At 36.1% G+C, this 16,699-nt stretch overlaps 1 protein-coding gene across 1 annotated transcript; it reads left to right on the forward strand.

Annotated features, from left to right (window-relative positions):
* On the forward strand, positions 1,575 to 6,928 carry LOC109849955 (protein YIF1B-like). The gene is made up of 5 exons (XM_020419853.1): positions 1,575 to 1,702; positions 5,183 to 5,352; positions 5,470 to 5,568; positions 5,673 to 5,824; positions 6,375 to 6,928. Exons 2-5 carry the CDS (start codon positions 5,185 to 5,187, stop codon positions 6,754 to 6,756), a joined length of 801 nt encoding a protein of 266 aa, XP_020275442.1. The 5' UTR covers positions 1,575 to 1,702; positions 5,183 to 5,184; the 3' UTR covers positions 6,757 to 6,928.

Genomic DNA, 16,699 nt, shown 5'->3' on the forward strand with positions numbered 1-16,699 from the left:
CTAAGAGGGGGTTTTCTAATAATTATCCAAAGTTAGGGGTTTTTCTGATATTTACCCAATAATCGAATCATAACCATTGGCTGTGCGTGCCATACTAATATATACTCCACCTTTTGAGTTTTGATATTCTCTCTTCCTTAATAAAGAAGCTACACAAGCCCGAAAAGAACTATATCAAAAGCAAAATGCTTAAGGGGGTGTTTGTTTGCATGCAAGTGAAAGATGAAAGTGAGAAAATTACTTTCATTTAACAATTAAGGTGTTTGTTTTCATGCAAGTGGTTATGAAAGTGAGATGTAAAAAAGTTGCCACATAAGATTTAATGTAATTTTGACTTCCCCTAAAAAAGTGGTGAAGTCACATGAAAGTGACAAAAAAGTAACTAATTTAATTAAATAATTTTAATTATATTTTCTAATTAATCTTATTTTGCCACGTCATCTTCACATTACACTTTCGATAATAATTTAATTTTTTAAACAAACACTGTATTTCACTTGCGTGTTGACATGAATGTAAAAGTCATTTGCAAAAAAAAGTAACTTACATATTTTAAATTCACTTTCAGATTGCCAAACACCCCCTAAGTCCAAAGTTTCACCCATTTTGAATTTTGACACCTCAAAATTTATTCTTGCTTGTTCAACACCAAAAGTTTTGCTCGTATTGAACTTTGATATCCTAAGGTTTATTTTGCAAGTGGTGGATTTAAGATTTCTAGAAGGTGGTATCACTACATAATTAATAATTAAAAAACGACATGTCCTCCACAAGTTTCCATGCTTTGAAAATGCATATAGTTGCATTACTAGTAACACTACCAAATGCTACATCTTTCGTAATACCTACAATCGTTAAGTCAATCTTCTCTTTTTAAAGTATCACTACCAATCATTGCATCATTACAAACACTACCCATCACCCCTTCGAGAAACTCTCATGAATTCTTGCTCAGCACATGACTTAGGCTCTGTTTGGCAAAACTACCTGAAAGCTGCTAGATTATAGCTAAAAGCTGTCAAGCTAGCTGAAAGCTGTAAAATTGTAGCTGAAAGCTGATAGCTGTGTAGCTAGCTGATTGACTAGAGCTGTTTGGCAAAAGAAGCTATACAACTAGCTTAAATTTGTTAAATGACTAAAAATATCATGCAATATTATTGATATAAAATTAGAATTATTAGGGGCAAAAACAGAAGAAAAAAATTGACAGCTCATTCCCAAAGACAAACGCTACTTGAGATAGCTTTCCAAAAGCTACTTGCAAAAGACACAATCTCCAAAATAATCTCCTCCTATTTTTGGTTACCAAACAGCTCTACTAGCTTATTGACCAAGTCAATAAGACACAAGCTCTTAGATAAGACACTTTTTTTGGTTGCCAAACAGTACCTTTAGGTATCAAACGAGCAAAAACTAAACTTTGGGTATCAAACGAGCAAAAACTAAACTTTAGGCGTCAAAGCTGGAAATAGGTGAAACTTTGTGGAATCAATTGCCAAAAACAAACATGAGGATATCAATATTTGAAACTTTGGGCACCAAAGTGCAATTCAGCCAATAAAGTATAAAATTAAAATAAAAAACAATTGACCCTCTCCAAGAACTGGAGTTCTGACCCCTGCCGTCGTCAGTCACTCCGTCAAACCGCCAACTTTCTTCATCCTCGAACCGAATTCTCTCCTTGGATCTACTCCTTGTACAGGTACGCCCTCAATTTGTCCCTCTTTCAATCTGATCCCTCTGAGATCGATGCCCTAATTTCACTCCCTTCCCTTCCTTTCCCCTCAATTGAAGATCACAGCAGCGCTAAACCCTAATTAGTCCGTGCAGAAGTTGTTCATCATGTGGTACATGTAGATTTTTGATGTAAAGTTGCAATTTTGATTAATGTATGGGTTTCTTTTATGTTGATGTCATAATTTTGGTCTATGCTTTAAGTTTTATGTACTTGTTTGTATTGTACAAGGATATATGTGGTGTGAATTGTTGATGTATAGAGTTTTTCATCTATATATAATGATTTCTGGGGCTTTTTATGTTACAAAACCATAGTTAATTTTTGTTTCATGCACACGCTAATAGACATGACTGAAATAGTTCCATGTTGGTATTTGGCATGAACTTTTGCATGAATTTGTTTTTATTAATGATTAGTGATGGGGTTTTTGTTTAGTTCCGTGGTCTAGGAAAAGCTTGTGATAGGCTCTAAAAGAAGCGTCTTAAAGGATGATACCAATGCTATCTTTTTGCTTCAATTGTAAATGAACTTAAAGTACGAGACCGATGCTGCGTGTTTGAGTTAGTTGATTGGGCTGAGAACAGATGGTTTCTTAAGGTAGAGATGTCGTATTTCGAACTAGCATTTTGGGGAGTAGCATTTCGCTAAATAGCACGTCATCATGACATTGAGATTGAGGAGGATGACATTTGTAGAGTAAAAACTAGATAGCTAAAGCAGAGAATTTCTTCTAGGGTACTATACGAGTGTAGGATACTTGGGAAGAAACAAGTTCTGTATATTGCATGTAGAACCGGCTACATTTTAGTTTATTGGTCTGAATGCGTCTATTAAGAGCTAGAGGTTTCAAAAGTGAGTGTAGTCTAAGGAAGAATGTTACGACAGTAAGAAGGATACATTCAAAGATAAGAAACAAATGCTCCAATAGAGGTTAGGGTTGGGTTCACTAAAGGATAAGATGAGAAGGAATCATTTGAGGTGGTTTGGACAGGGCTACTTAAGACGGATATTTGGATGGTGTAAGAAGAGTGACCAGGGCTAGGGATAGAGATAATCAAACATGGATTTAGGCTGTAATAATGCATGTGAAAGACAGTACACTAATAGGGGAGGTGGGCCTTAATGGAGCAGACGGAAAAAAGATTCACGTATCCATCGCTGAATATTTATGACGGAAACTATGTTCTTGATGCTGCTACTGTAGCTATAACAGATAATTAACATCTGATGTGTTCCTGGTTGAATTTGAGAGTAATTGAAGAAAAGATATCTCTTGGGCACTATGATATGACATAGGACGCTGAAAATTAGATTTTAGGATTTAATTTTCTTATAAGCCTTTGATGTTATTTTAGTTCATATGCTTTAGTTGGAATTGTTATTTACTTTTATCTGTTAGTTAGTGTATTTGGGCATGATTTTAGGTATGATTTTTGTTATCTTTCAGTTAGGAGTTTGTTTGATTTGATTAGGATTTTCTCCTATAAATAATGATGTATTGCTTCATTTGAAGATGGAGAATTGATCAATAAAATTTGAGTTTGGAGATATGATTTTGGTGTGATTCTTTAGGCGTGGATTTTCTGATTAGGCTCTGCGAGTGAATCCGGCCTCTTCAAAATTTATCTTGGTTCTGTTTTTGCAATCACATCCTAATTACTCTTCATTCCTCAAGAAAGCAAACCATCCCTACAGCCACAACCGGCCATACCATCTCTGTTTTCCTGCACAAAAGCAAATAGTAGCAGCAAATCGCCAATGTCGATCTCCTCCAGCTAGTTCCTCCCTCATCGATCATTGCCGTTCCACATCAGATATCGAGTACTATCAACTGTGATTCTGTTCCTGATTTTCATGCTGAACTTTGATATTTAATCCATCAATTTCGAAGTTCATCAGGATTGCGACTTGCCTATGCTGAAGCCTGCCATATCGGAACTTGTACTGATAAAAGTACTACTACTGAATTATATACTCACCGTTACATCTTAGTAGGATATTGAAAAAGATTTAGTGAGGAACAATCTTCACATGCATAAGAGAAGACAATATCATAGAGATAAAGGTGGTTTGTCAATATAAATTCCCTTGATAATTTGGAACAGTAATAATTGATTATGTGTATAAATAAGTTGATGTTGCTGAATGCTGTAAAGTGTACCTTCTTGCCTATGAATGAATGTCTGTTGAAGTTATCAGTGCCTTCTGTGGCCTTTTGGGTTGCAAGCAAACAATAATTATCTTCCGAAAGCACAACACGTGTGTCATCATGGTGGACAATGCTGATAAAATGATCATTATTTTGCTGTCCAGGATTGTCCTCAGAAGGAGCTATTTGGAATAATAAGAGCGTATAGATTAGCTTGATAGATTGATCTTTTTGTCCTTGTTCAATTTTGGTCAGAATTAACAATGCAGATACATGGAACGCTCCTGATTATTTTGAATAATTCTTTTCGATCCTTTTGGTGATTAACAGTGAAAAGTAATCAAGAATATCTATATATAGAACTTCATGAGGTAAATTGCAGACTGGTGTCTACTTAATTAGGCCCCATGGTATGTTCCTAAAAGTGTTGGTTTTAGCAAGGTCTTTTTTGTCAATCTATAATCGGGATATCTAATGCATTTTCTCTGTGTTAGAGAGTTTTGACTGGCTATGGAGTCTCAGATGTTAACCCAGTCTAACCAATAAACTGCAATAAGCATTCATATCTGCATACGAGCCTGTCTATTTACTAATTAAAATGATCTGTTATTCATTGTCTTCTAGATTTTGTCTATTATGTCAAATTTGAATTAAAGTTAAAAGTTGGAATACAATGTCTTTGTTCTTTTTTTCTTCTAATTTATTTTATTCTATTGCATTATCTTATGTTTGGTAAGATGTGATTCCATTTGTCTCTTTGGCATATGTTGTACCCCAGAGGTTAATGTGGTTTCCTGTGGCAAATACTTAGTTTAAACCACTTTTTCTGTTCTAGGTGATGTTTGAGGTTCTTGCTTTATTTAAACTACAATATACTACAAAAAGGTAACACATCTTTGGGCATTTATAGGACTTCCTTCAATGAGCCTCTTTAGACACAAGTTAATGTTTTTTTCAGAGCTTCTCACTTAGGTACCCATAACCACTTTTTTTAGCAACGGCCTGGATAGTGAGTTAATAATAATGAGTCAATGATTATGGTGATGAAATATTAACTAAGAAAATAATATCATTGTGCTGACTTTAGCTGTGATACTTAAAACTTATACTGTTTGTTATCAGTTCTCTTCTTTCTGTATCTGCTTTTATAGTTCTCTCTGTCCAGTAAAAGGCATGGACAAAATGATTACTAAAATAAAAAACTTTTTGACATAACCTAATTAAATGATTCTAAGTTCTATTCATGATTGTCGGTTTCATCTGATTGATAAGCCTTATCAAACATAATTTTGTAGCAATGGCTGATTTGGGTGGCCATCCTGGGTCGCAGAGACCACCATTAAATCCCCAAGCAAACCCATTTGGCAATGCATTCTATGGAGCAGGATCTGGGATCATCCGAGGTGGCTTGGGGGCCTATGGAGAGAAATTTCTGGGTTCAAGCTCTGAATTCATGCAAAGCAATGTATGTTTTATGTAAAGTGTTAATATGCTTTTAGAATACTAATTGAATCTTAGTTGATAGTTTCTCTCCATATATGACTGCATCAATTATTACTTACTTTTGATATTCATGAAACAGATAAGCAGATATTTCTCCAATCCCCAGTATTACTTTCAAGTAAATGATCAATATGTCAGGAACAAGCTGAAGGTAGTCTTATTTCCATTCTTACACAGGGTAAGCTAATAACTTCCTTTTATATTTTACCTCTTCATATTCTAGAATTAAAAAAAAAGGAAGGGAAAAAAATTTCTTCCGACTTATAATCTTGTGTAATATAGGGACATTGGACAAGGATTACCGAACCAGTTGGGGGCAGACTTTCCTACAAACCTCCTGTTTATGATATAAACGCCCCGGATTTATATATACCTCTCATGGCTTTTGGCACGTATGTTATCCTTGCAGGATTCTCATATGGTCTTCTTGGAAAGTAAGTGCATTAGAATATTTCCCCTTTTCTTTTAAGAGCAAAGCACTAAGGGGGTAATGAATATAAGCTGCAACCTCATAGATAAAAAGGTTTCTGTTATATTAGACCCAAAAAGGTTTCTGTTATATTAGACTCACAATCTTTGTTAATTTAATTCTATAATTATATCAGACCCCGAAATGTTCATATTTCTAAGTTTGAGCCCTAAATGTGTTAAGCTGTTTGAAATGAGAGTCCTAAATCTGTTATGTTGTTTTAAATAGAACCTTCAAATCTATTAAGTTGTTTAAAAAAAGAACCTCATATTTAACAGCGTGAAGTTTGGGGGTCTAATGTGGAAATATGTGGATTTGAGAGTCTAATGCAGAATTAACAAAGATTTGGGGGTCTAATATGACATATAACCTAGATAAAAGTGATGAGGTCCACCTGCTTCCATTTGACTAGAAGTTTGGACTGACCATTAGCCTCTCTCTTATTAGTTCGTTTAGCAAAATGAACTGCCACCTCAAATCCATTTTTTCCACTTAATAAATAATTGTAAGTGCAGGTTTAGTCCAGAAGCATTGAGCATGCAATTCACAAGAGGATTGGTCGGTTGGTTTGTTCAAGTTTCACTCCTAAAAGGAATGCTATATTCCTTAGGAGGCGGTGAAGCCCCATTCCTTGACATTGTAGCATACGGTGGTTATGCGTTCGCTGGAGTCTCTTTGGGTTTATTAGCCAAACTTTGCTGGAGTTTCTCGTATTATTTTGTTATGTCTTGGATGAGTATTTGTATGGGGATGTTTCTGGTGAAGACCATGAAGAGAGTGCTGTTCACAGAGGTGAGGAGTTATGAGAAGCATCCGACGAGGCAGAACTATATGCTGTTGTTCATGGGCATTGCTCAGTTTCCTTTGTTTTTCTATCTTGGAAATCTTGGGGTGTAATTTGGTGATGTAATTGAATTTTGTTTCTTAAAAATTGTGTAATGGCGTATAAACAGATATTTAATAGTTTTAATGATGCTTGTTTTATTAAGCATGTACTACGTTCACTTGTATGTTGCTAATGGAGAAATCAAGAATATGAAAGTGGCGTTGAGTTCTCGGGTTTGTTTGACAAGGGTGATAAAGTTTTTGTGCATCTTTTTCCTTTTGAGTCTCGTTGTTCACAAATTCTGGAGTCTCCATGTTTCTTTCATCATTTCATATACGATGATATTCGGCTTCAAGTTGGCTCTTATTTTAAGAGATGCTGCCAAGTTTTGTAAATCTTGTGAATCATAAACATATCGTTGACAGCAATGTTGATAAATTGTCATCCTTGTAGCAATCGGCTGCTGCCTTCTATCCCAAAAACTTTGTGAAAAGCAACTTTTATTGGCTAATCCAAATACAATTCTCAAATTCTCATAAAAATACATAATACCACAAGCTCATCTATACTGGTTCAATCAATTATTCATTAAATGAAGACGAATAAGGAAAGGGGGAGGGGGGGGGGGGAATCTTTGAGCTCCTCTATTTGAATCTCGAAATTGAAAAATACAGCTCATGTCTCATTATTAATTTTAGAAAAATTCTCCAAGGACCCAAATTACTGTAGCATTTATTATTGCAGCACAGGCAGGAGAATCCAAGATTCACTAGGTATACTACAATAATTTACTGTAGCATTATTATTTAGCACATGTGTGAATCGTACGTTTAAAAATTACTGTATCATTATTCTCAAGCAGGACATTGTAACATTTAAAACTTTTACTGTAGAACTTACAAAAACTATATTTACATACAGAATCACTGTAGCGAAAATAAAAAAATGATGGTCGTGCAAAAGCACGGGTGGACACTAGTTAATCACTAAGGGGCTGTTTGGTTCGTTTCCTAGATATAGGGAAATGTAATTCCAAGTAAAGAAACCAATGTTTTTAGTTTTCCAAACTTTTCCAAGAAATAGTTTGTTTTGGTTTGGTTCGCACAAAAAATGGTGAGAAACCAATGTTTTTACTTTTCTTGTGTTTGGTTTGCAAGAGAAAAAAAGGGAAAACTTATGTTGATTTGACATTTCCCACTTTTCTTGTGTTTGGTTGGTTTTGAAGTGTGTAGGGAAGGGAAAAGTGTTTAGAGTCACCATGGTAAGATTACCCCCCACTATAGACAAAAATTATTTGTGCTAGTTATGAGATGTAATCTTAATCATATAAAAGTGCGAATGTATCATGAACAAATATTAATAACCCGAATGAATTATAAATTTCTGTTTGTATTAATGAAATCATACGAAACCTGAAATCATCTGAAACCTACTGTAACATGAACTGCGTACCTGATTTGACATGAAATATACCTGTTTGAGATGAAAATAATCACACAAAACCTGTTTTCGAAGAAAAAATAAACAAGACCTGTAATAACCTGATTATTCATAAATTTATGAAATACGTACCTGAATTAGCCAAAAAAAATTCTGAAACCTATAAAAACATATAAACGGCCTGAATAGCCATATTTTAGTACATAACATAGCAAATAGCCATCCAGTATATGTGAATTATGACTGTGGGCTCAGAACTTGTTCAATATCATCATCGTTAGCCATCCGGTGCAATATCAATAGATATTGCAGGTTGCTAATCTCAGAAAAATTAACAATCATCATAGCCTAAATTGAACACCCACAAACAGTATCAAAATCAACAAATAGTACGGAAAATCTGAGCACACATAGAACTCCACAAAACATTAGCTCAAATAGAAGATGAACAACAGAGCATCCACAAACAGTGAGCTCACAAAACTGGTGTGCACAAAACTGGAAGTTGTCACAAACCTGGACACAACAACAAACCCAAAAACCAACCTGGAAGGAAATCACAAACCCAACAACAAACAAGAACTTCTTTTAGCAACCTGGAATGAAATCACCAACCCAACAACCAAAAACAGAAGGAACAACGTAGAGAACACCATATCAGCAACAACAAGAAACCACAAACCCAACAACGTAGAGATCAACCAACAACCAGCAACAACAAGAAACCACAAACCCAACAACGTAGAGATCAACCAACAACCAGCAACAACAAGAAACCACAAACCCAACAACAAGATCAACCAACAACCAGCAACAACAAACCCAAAAAACCACCAACCAACAACAACCAGCAAAAACCAGCAACAACCAAACTAACCAGCAACAACCAAATCAGAAGAACCAGCAACCAGCAACAACAACAACTACCAACATAGACTGAGCACATGTTGTGTTTAGCTTAGGGCTCAGAACTTGGTCAATATCATCATTGTTAGCCATCCAATGCAATATCAATAGATATTGCAGGTTGCTAATCTCAGAAAAATTGACAATCATCATAGCCTAAAAATAAAAAAATCACCAACGAAAACCAAATACCTAAATGCCCCAGAGCAATAGCCATCCAGTACAATGTGTACACATTGTAGGTTGCTTGCATCTTAGGAAATATCCTGCATTCACAAATTCAATTACAAAAGTTAGTATTCCACAAAATGATATTAATCATGGAAGATAAATATTACAAAATGGAAGCAAATAAATACTTACTACATATTACAACAATATGTTCCATCATCATAATGTTCCACAAACACAATAAAAACATTATCACCAAAAGTAAGTGGATTTCACAAGTATGTTAGAAATGAGAATCACAAAATACCACGTAGAGACTTCTTCTATCGGTCTTCAACCCCCTTCGTTGAGAAAGGTAGCAATCATCTCTTTTTGACCAACCGATGATATGCCCATAAATAGTCTTGCTTCATGCTCATTCAAATATAAGTGTCGGTAGTATGTATCTAGCTTTTCAACACTAAAATCTTGTAAATGAGCATATATGACCGTGGATAACTTCTCGGTCCAATGCATATTTACACACTTCATGTTTGCGCTAAATACATCTATCTTATCCACCATTTTTAACATGAGCTCATCTTCTAGGTTGTTCCTACGAGCCTTTCCCTTAGCAACACATACCTTTGCTTTAGAACTTGATATGGCGGGTGTTTCCTTAGGCGGAGGAGTGTCCTCTTCATCTAAAATGTGTACTTGAGGGGATTGTGAGGCAGGTAAAGGCGAGTCACCATCATCTCCAAGATTTATGGACTCACTACGACTAAATTTTTTCCAAGCATCACATGCAAATTCTCCTCTAGCTTGATCATCCCCGATGATAAGGGAAAGATCATCGTAGTGAGTCAAGGGTTTATTGACATATTGTCTAAGTTTAGCATTCTTAAAGCTCTTGTCCTGAAAAGTATAATTGAATTAATTCAATGAAAACATGTAAATAAGATAAGTAATCAAGGGTTATGTAAAAATAGTTTATGTACCTCAATCCACCTATCCAAAAATTCAGGCTCCATGATGACAGTCTTGGAATGATTATACCCAAAAACCTGGAAGTTGAACACAAACCTGGAAGTTGTCACAAACCTGGACACAACAACAAACCCAAAAACCATGATTATACCAACAACCAACAAACCCAAAAACCATGATTATACCAACAACCAACAAACCCAAAAACCATGATTATACCAACAACCAACAAACCCAAAAACCATGATTATACCAACAACCAACAAACCATGATTATACCCAAAAACCAACAAACCATGATTATACCCAAAAACCTGGAAGTTGAACACAAACCTGGAAGTTGTCACAAACCTGGACACAACAACAAACCCAAAAACCATGATTATACCAACAACCAACAAACCCAAAAACCATGATTATACCAACAACCAACAAACCCAAAAACCATGATTATACCAACAACCAACAAACCCAAAAACCATGATTATACCAACAACCAACAAACCATGATTATACCCAAAAACCAACAAACCATGATTATACCCAAAAACCTGGAAGTTGAACACAAACCTGGAAGTTGTCACAAACCTGGACACAACAACAAACCCAAAAACCATGATTATACCAACAACCAACAAACCCAAAAACCATGATTATACCAACAACCAACAAACCCAAAAACCATGATTATACCAACAACCAACAAACCCAAAAACCATGATTATACCAACAACCAACAAACCATGATTATACCCAAAAACCAACAAACCATGATTATACCCAAAAACCTGGAAGTTGAACACAAACCTGGAAGTTGTCACAAACCTGGACACAACAACAAACCCAAAAACCATGATTATACCAACAACCAACAAACCCAAAAACCATGATTATACCAACAACCAACAAACCCAAAAACCATGATTATACCAACAACCAACAAACCCAAAAACCATGATTATACCAACAACCAACAAACCATGATTATACCCAAAAACCAACAAACCATGATTATACCCAAAAACCTGGAAGTTGAACACAAACCTGGAAGTTGTCACAAACCTGGACACAACAACAAACCCAAAAACCATGATTATACCAACAACCAACAAACCCAAAAACCATGATTATACCAACAACCAACAAACCCAAAAACCATGATTATACCAACAACCAACAAACCCAAAAACCATGATTATACCAACAACCAACAAACCATGATTATACCCAAAAACCAACAAACCATGATTATACCCAAAAACCTGGAAGTTGAACACAAACCTGGAAGTTGTCACAAACCTGGACACAACAACAAACCCAAAAACCATGATTATACCAACAACCAACAAACCCAAAAACCATGATTATACCAACAACCAACAAACCCAAAAACCATGATTATACCAACAACCAACAAACCCAAAAACCATGATTATACCAACAACCAACAAACCATGATTATACCCAAAAACCAACAAACCATGATTATACCCAAAAACCTGGAAGTTGAACACAAACCTGGAAGTTGTCACAAACCTGGACACAACAACAAACCCAAAAACCATGATTATACCAACAACCAACAAACCCAAAAACCATGATTATACCAACAACCAACAAACCCAAAAACCATGATTATACCAACAACCAACAAACCCAAAAACCATGATTATACCAACAACCAACAAACCATGATTATACCCAAAAACCAACAAACCATGATTATACCCAAAAACCTGGAAGTTGAACACAAACCTGGAAGTTGTCACAAACCTGGACACAACAACAAACCCAAAAACCATGATTATACCAACAACCAACAAACCCAAAAACCATGATTATACCAACAACCAACAAACCCAAAAACCATGATTATACCAACAACCAACAAACCCAAAAACCATGATTATACCAACAACCAACAAACCATGATTATACCCAAAAACCAACAAACCATGATTATACCCAAAAACCTGGAAGTTGAACACAAACCTGGAAGTTGTCACAAACCTGGACACAACAACAAACCCAAAAACCATGATTATACCAACAACCAACAAACCCAAAAACCATGATTATACCAACAACCAACAAACCCAAAAACCATGATTATACCAACAACCAACAAACCCAAAAACCATGATTATACCAACAACCAACAAACCATGATTATACCCAAAAACCAACAAACCATGATTATACCCAAAAACCTGGAAGTTGAACACAAACCTGGAAGTTGTCACAAACCTGGACACAACAACAAACCCAAAAACCATGATTATACCAACAACCAACAAACCCAAAAACCATGATTATACCAACAACCAACAAACCCAAAAACCATGATTATACCAACAACCAACAAACCCAAAAACCATGATTATACCAACAACCAACAAACCATGATTATACCCAAAAACCAACAAACCATGATTATACCCAAAAACCTGGAAGTTGAACACAAACCTGGAAGTTGTCACAAACCTGGACACAACAACAAACCCAAAAACCATGATTATACCAACAACCAACAAACCCAAAAACCATGATTATACCAACAACCAACAAACCCAAAAACCATGATTATACCAACAACCAACAAACCCAAAAACCATGATTATACCAACAACCAACAAACCATGATTATACCCAAAAACCAACAAACCATGATTATACCCAAAAACCTGGAAGTTGAACACAAACCTGGAAGTTGTCACAAACCTGGACACAACAACAAACCCAAAAACCATGATTATACCAACAACCAACAAACCCAAAAACCATGATTATACCAACAACCAACAAACCCAAAAACCATGATTATACCAACAACCAACAAACCCAAAAACCATGATTATACCAACAACCAACAAACCATGATTATACCCAAAAACCAACAAACCATGATTATACCCAAAAACCTGGAAGTTGAACACAAACCTGGAAGTTGTCACAAACCTGGACACAACAACAAACCCAAAAACCATGATTATACCAACAACCAACAAACCCAAAAACCATGATTATACCAACAACCAACAAACCCAAAAACCATGATTATACCAACAACCAACAAACCCAAAAACCATGATTATACCAACAACCAACAAACCATGATTATACCCAAAAACCAACAAACCATGATTATACCCAAAAACCTGGAAGTTGAACACAAACCTGGAAGTTGTCACAAACCTGGACACAACAACAAACCCAAAAACCATGATTATACCAACAACCAACAAACCCAAAAACCATGATTATACCAACAACCAACAAACCCAAAAACCATGATTATACCAACAACCAACAAACCCAAAAACCATGATTATACCAACAACCAACAAACCATGATTATACCCAAAAACCAACAAACCATGATTATACCCAAAAACCTGGAAGTTGAACACAAACCTGGAAGTTGTCACAAACCTGGACACAACAACAAACCCAAAAACCATGATTATACCAACAACCAACAAACCCAAAAACCATGATTATACCAACAACCAACAAACCCAAAAACCATGATTATACCAACAACCAACAAACCCAAAAACCATGATTATACCAACAACCAACAAACCATGATTATACCCAAAAACCAACAAACCATGATTATACCCAAAAACCTGGAAGTTGAACACAAACCTGGAAGTTGTCACAAACCTGGACACAACAACAAACCCAAAAACCATGATTATACCAACAACCAACAAACCCAAAAACCATGATTATACCAACAACCAACAAACCCAAAAACCATGATTATACCAACAACCAACAAACCCAAAAACCATGATTATACCAACAACCAACAAACCATGATTATACCCAAAAACCAACAAACCATGATTATACCCAAAAACCTGGAAGTTGAACACAAACCTGGAAGTTGTCACAAACCTGGACACAACAACAAACCCAAAAACCATGATTATACCAACAACCAACAAACCCAAAAACCATGATTATACCAACAACCAACAAACCCAAAAACCATGATTATACCAACAACCAACAAACCCAAAAACCATGATTATACCAACAACCAACAAACCATGATTATACCCAAAAACCAACAAACCATGATTATACCCAAAAACCTGGAAGTTGAACACAAACCTGGAAGTTGTCACAAACCTGGACACAACAACAAACCCAAAAACCATGATTATACCAACAACCAACAAACCCAAAAACCATGATTATACCAACAACCAACAAACCCAAAAACCATGATTATACCAACAACCAACAAACCCAAAAACCATGATTATACCAACAACCAACAAACCATGATTATACCCAAAAACCAACAAACCATGATTATACCCAAAAACCTGGAAGTTGAACACAAACCTGGAAGTTGTCACAAACCTGGACACAACAACAAACCCAAAAACCATGATTATACCAACAACCAACAAACCCAAAAACCATGATTATACCAACAACCAACAAACCCAAAAACCATGATTATACCAACAACCAACAAACCCAAAAACCATGATTATACCAACAACCAACAAACCATGATTATACCCAAAAACCAACAAACCATGATTATACCCAAAAACCTGGAAGTTGAACACAAACCTGGAAGTTGTCACAAACCTGGACACAACAACAAACCCAAAAACCATGATTATACCAACAACCAACAAACCCAAAAACCATGATTATACCAACAACCAACAAACCCAAAAACCATGATTATACCAACAACCAACAAACCATGATTATACCCAAAAACCTGGACACAACAACAAACCCAAAAACCAACCTGGAAGGAAATCACAAACCCAACAACAAACAAGAACATCTTTTAGCAACCAGGAATGAAATCACAAACCCAACAACCAAAAACAGAAGGAAATCAAAACATCTTTTAGCAACCACAAACCATAACATCTTTTAGCATCCTGGAAGGAAATCACAAACCCAAATATGTAATCAACACAAACTCAAATATGTAATCAATCACAAACATCTTTTAGCCTCCTGGAAGGAAATCACAAACTCAAATTATGTAATCAACGCAAGCTGCAAGCACATTCAGTGTAACACCTTTGCGGCCTCGAAATTATGCAACAAGATTAATCGAAAGCATTGCATCAACATGAGTCTCATCTATCATACCAATGCAATCCTATAATACGTGTATCACATTACTAAGTTATCATTTATTTTTATTGCTTATACATGTAACTGTGGTTAAAATGTAGATATACCTTGAAATAAGGATAGTATAGCTGGTTGTTAACGATCTCTTGGGGAGTATCATTGATGGCTTGTCTCATGTAGCGTCCACGCAAACAGATAATTGCTTGTAAAACCTTGTTGAAATATCTACTGACTGTCTCCCCTGATCTTATGAAATGAGATCTCACAATGCGATTTTTAGATTTATGACCCAAAATATTTAGTGTCATGATAAGTTGTTCTTCCACTGATATATTCCTTGAGTCTTTTAGAAGCATATTGTTCCTCATTATACTTACTAGCTTAACAAAAGCACCACTCCGCATTCTAATATAATTCACACAACTATCACTAAAACCATTATAAATACGCTCTATATGTTCAATTCTAGACCTCTCTTGTCTTTTTTTTTCCTCACTTGGACCACGACGTATAGATTTACGTCTAGCTTGCATTCTCCTTATGAATGTAATTATTATAACAAGAACGGATAGTGCAGCACCTTGAACCACATTAACAACACTTTGTTCATCGGTACAATCCCCATCACCATCCATCTACGATGCAAAAATCAAATTGAAATAATTAATATACCTACCAAGCATTCATATGCAATGTCAATAATCAAAACTTAAACTGAAGGAACAACCAGCAACAACCCTGGACACAACAACAACCAACGACACAACAACACAACTCTGGACACAACAACAACCAGACACAACAAACCTGGACACAACCAACACAACCAGCAACTGAAGGAACAACCAGCAACAAAACTGGACACAACCAACAGCAACTGAAGGAACAACCAGCAACAACCCTGGACACAACAACAACCAACGACACAACAACACAACTCTGGACACAACAACAACCAGACACAACAAACCTGGACACAACCAACACAACCAGCAACTGAAGGAACAACCAGCAACAAAACTGGAGACAACAACAACCAACAACACAACAACAACCAGACAACAACACAAACCTGGACACAACCAACAGCAATTGAAGGAACAACCAGCAGCAACAACCCTGGACAAAATTTTTAAAAATTCTTTTTGAGTTGAGAATCATACCTTAGGTCTGAAATCAGTTTCCAGGAAGATTAAAGTCGGCAAAACCCCCAAATTTTTCCCAATAAAGGCGCTGATAAAATCCAGCAAGCCACGAAATCCAGCAAAAAACCCCCGCAAGCCACGAAGATAACCCCCGCAAGCCCACGAAATCCAGCAAAAAACCCCCGCAAGCCACGAAGATAACCCCCGCAAGCCAGGAAGAGAACCCAAGGCGCGAAGAGTGAAAAAGCGAGGGAAA

Source organism: Asparagus officinalis, chromosome 7 (genome assembly GCF_001876935.1).
Source record: "Asparagus officinalis chromosome 7, Aspof.V1, whole genome shotgun sequence".
Lineage (NCBI taxonomy): Eukaryota > Viridiplantae > Streptophyta > Magnoliopsida > Asparagales > Asparagaceae > Asparagus > Asparagus officinalis.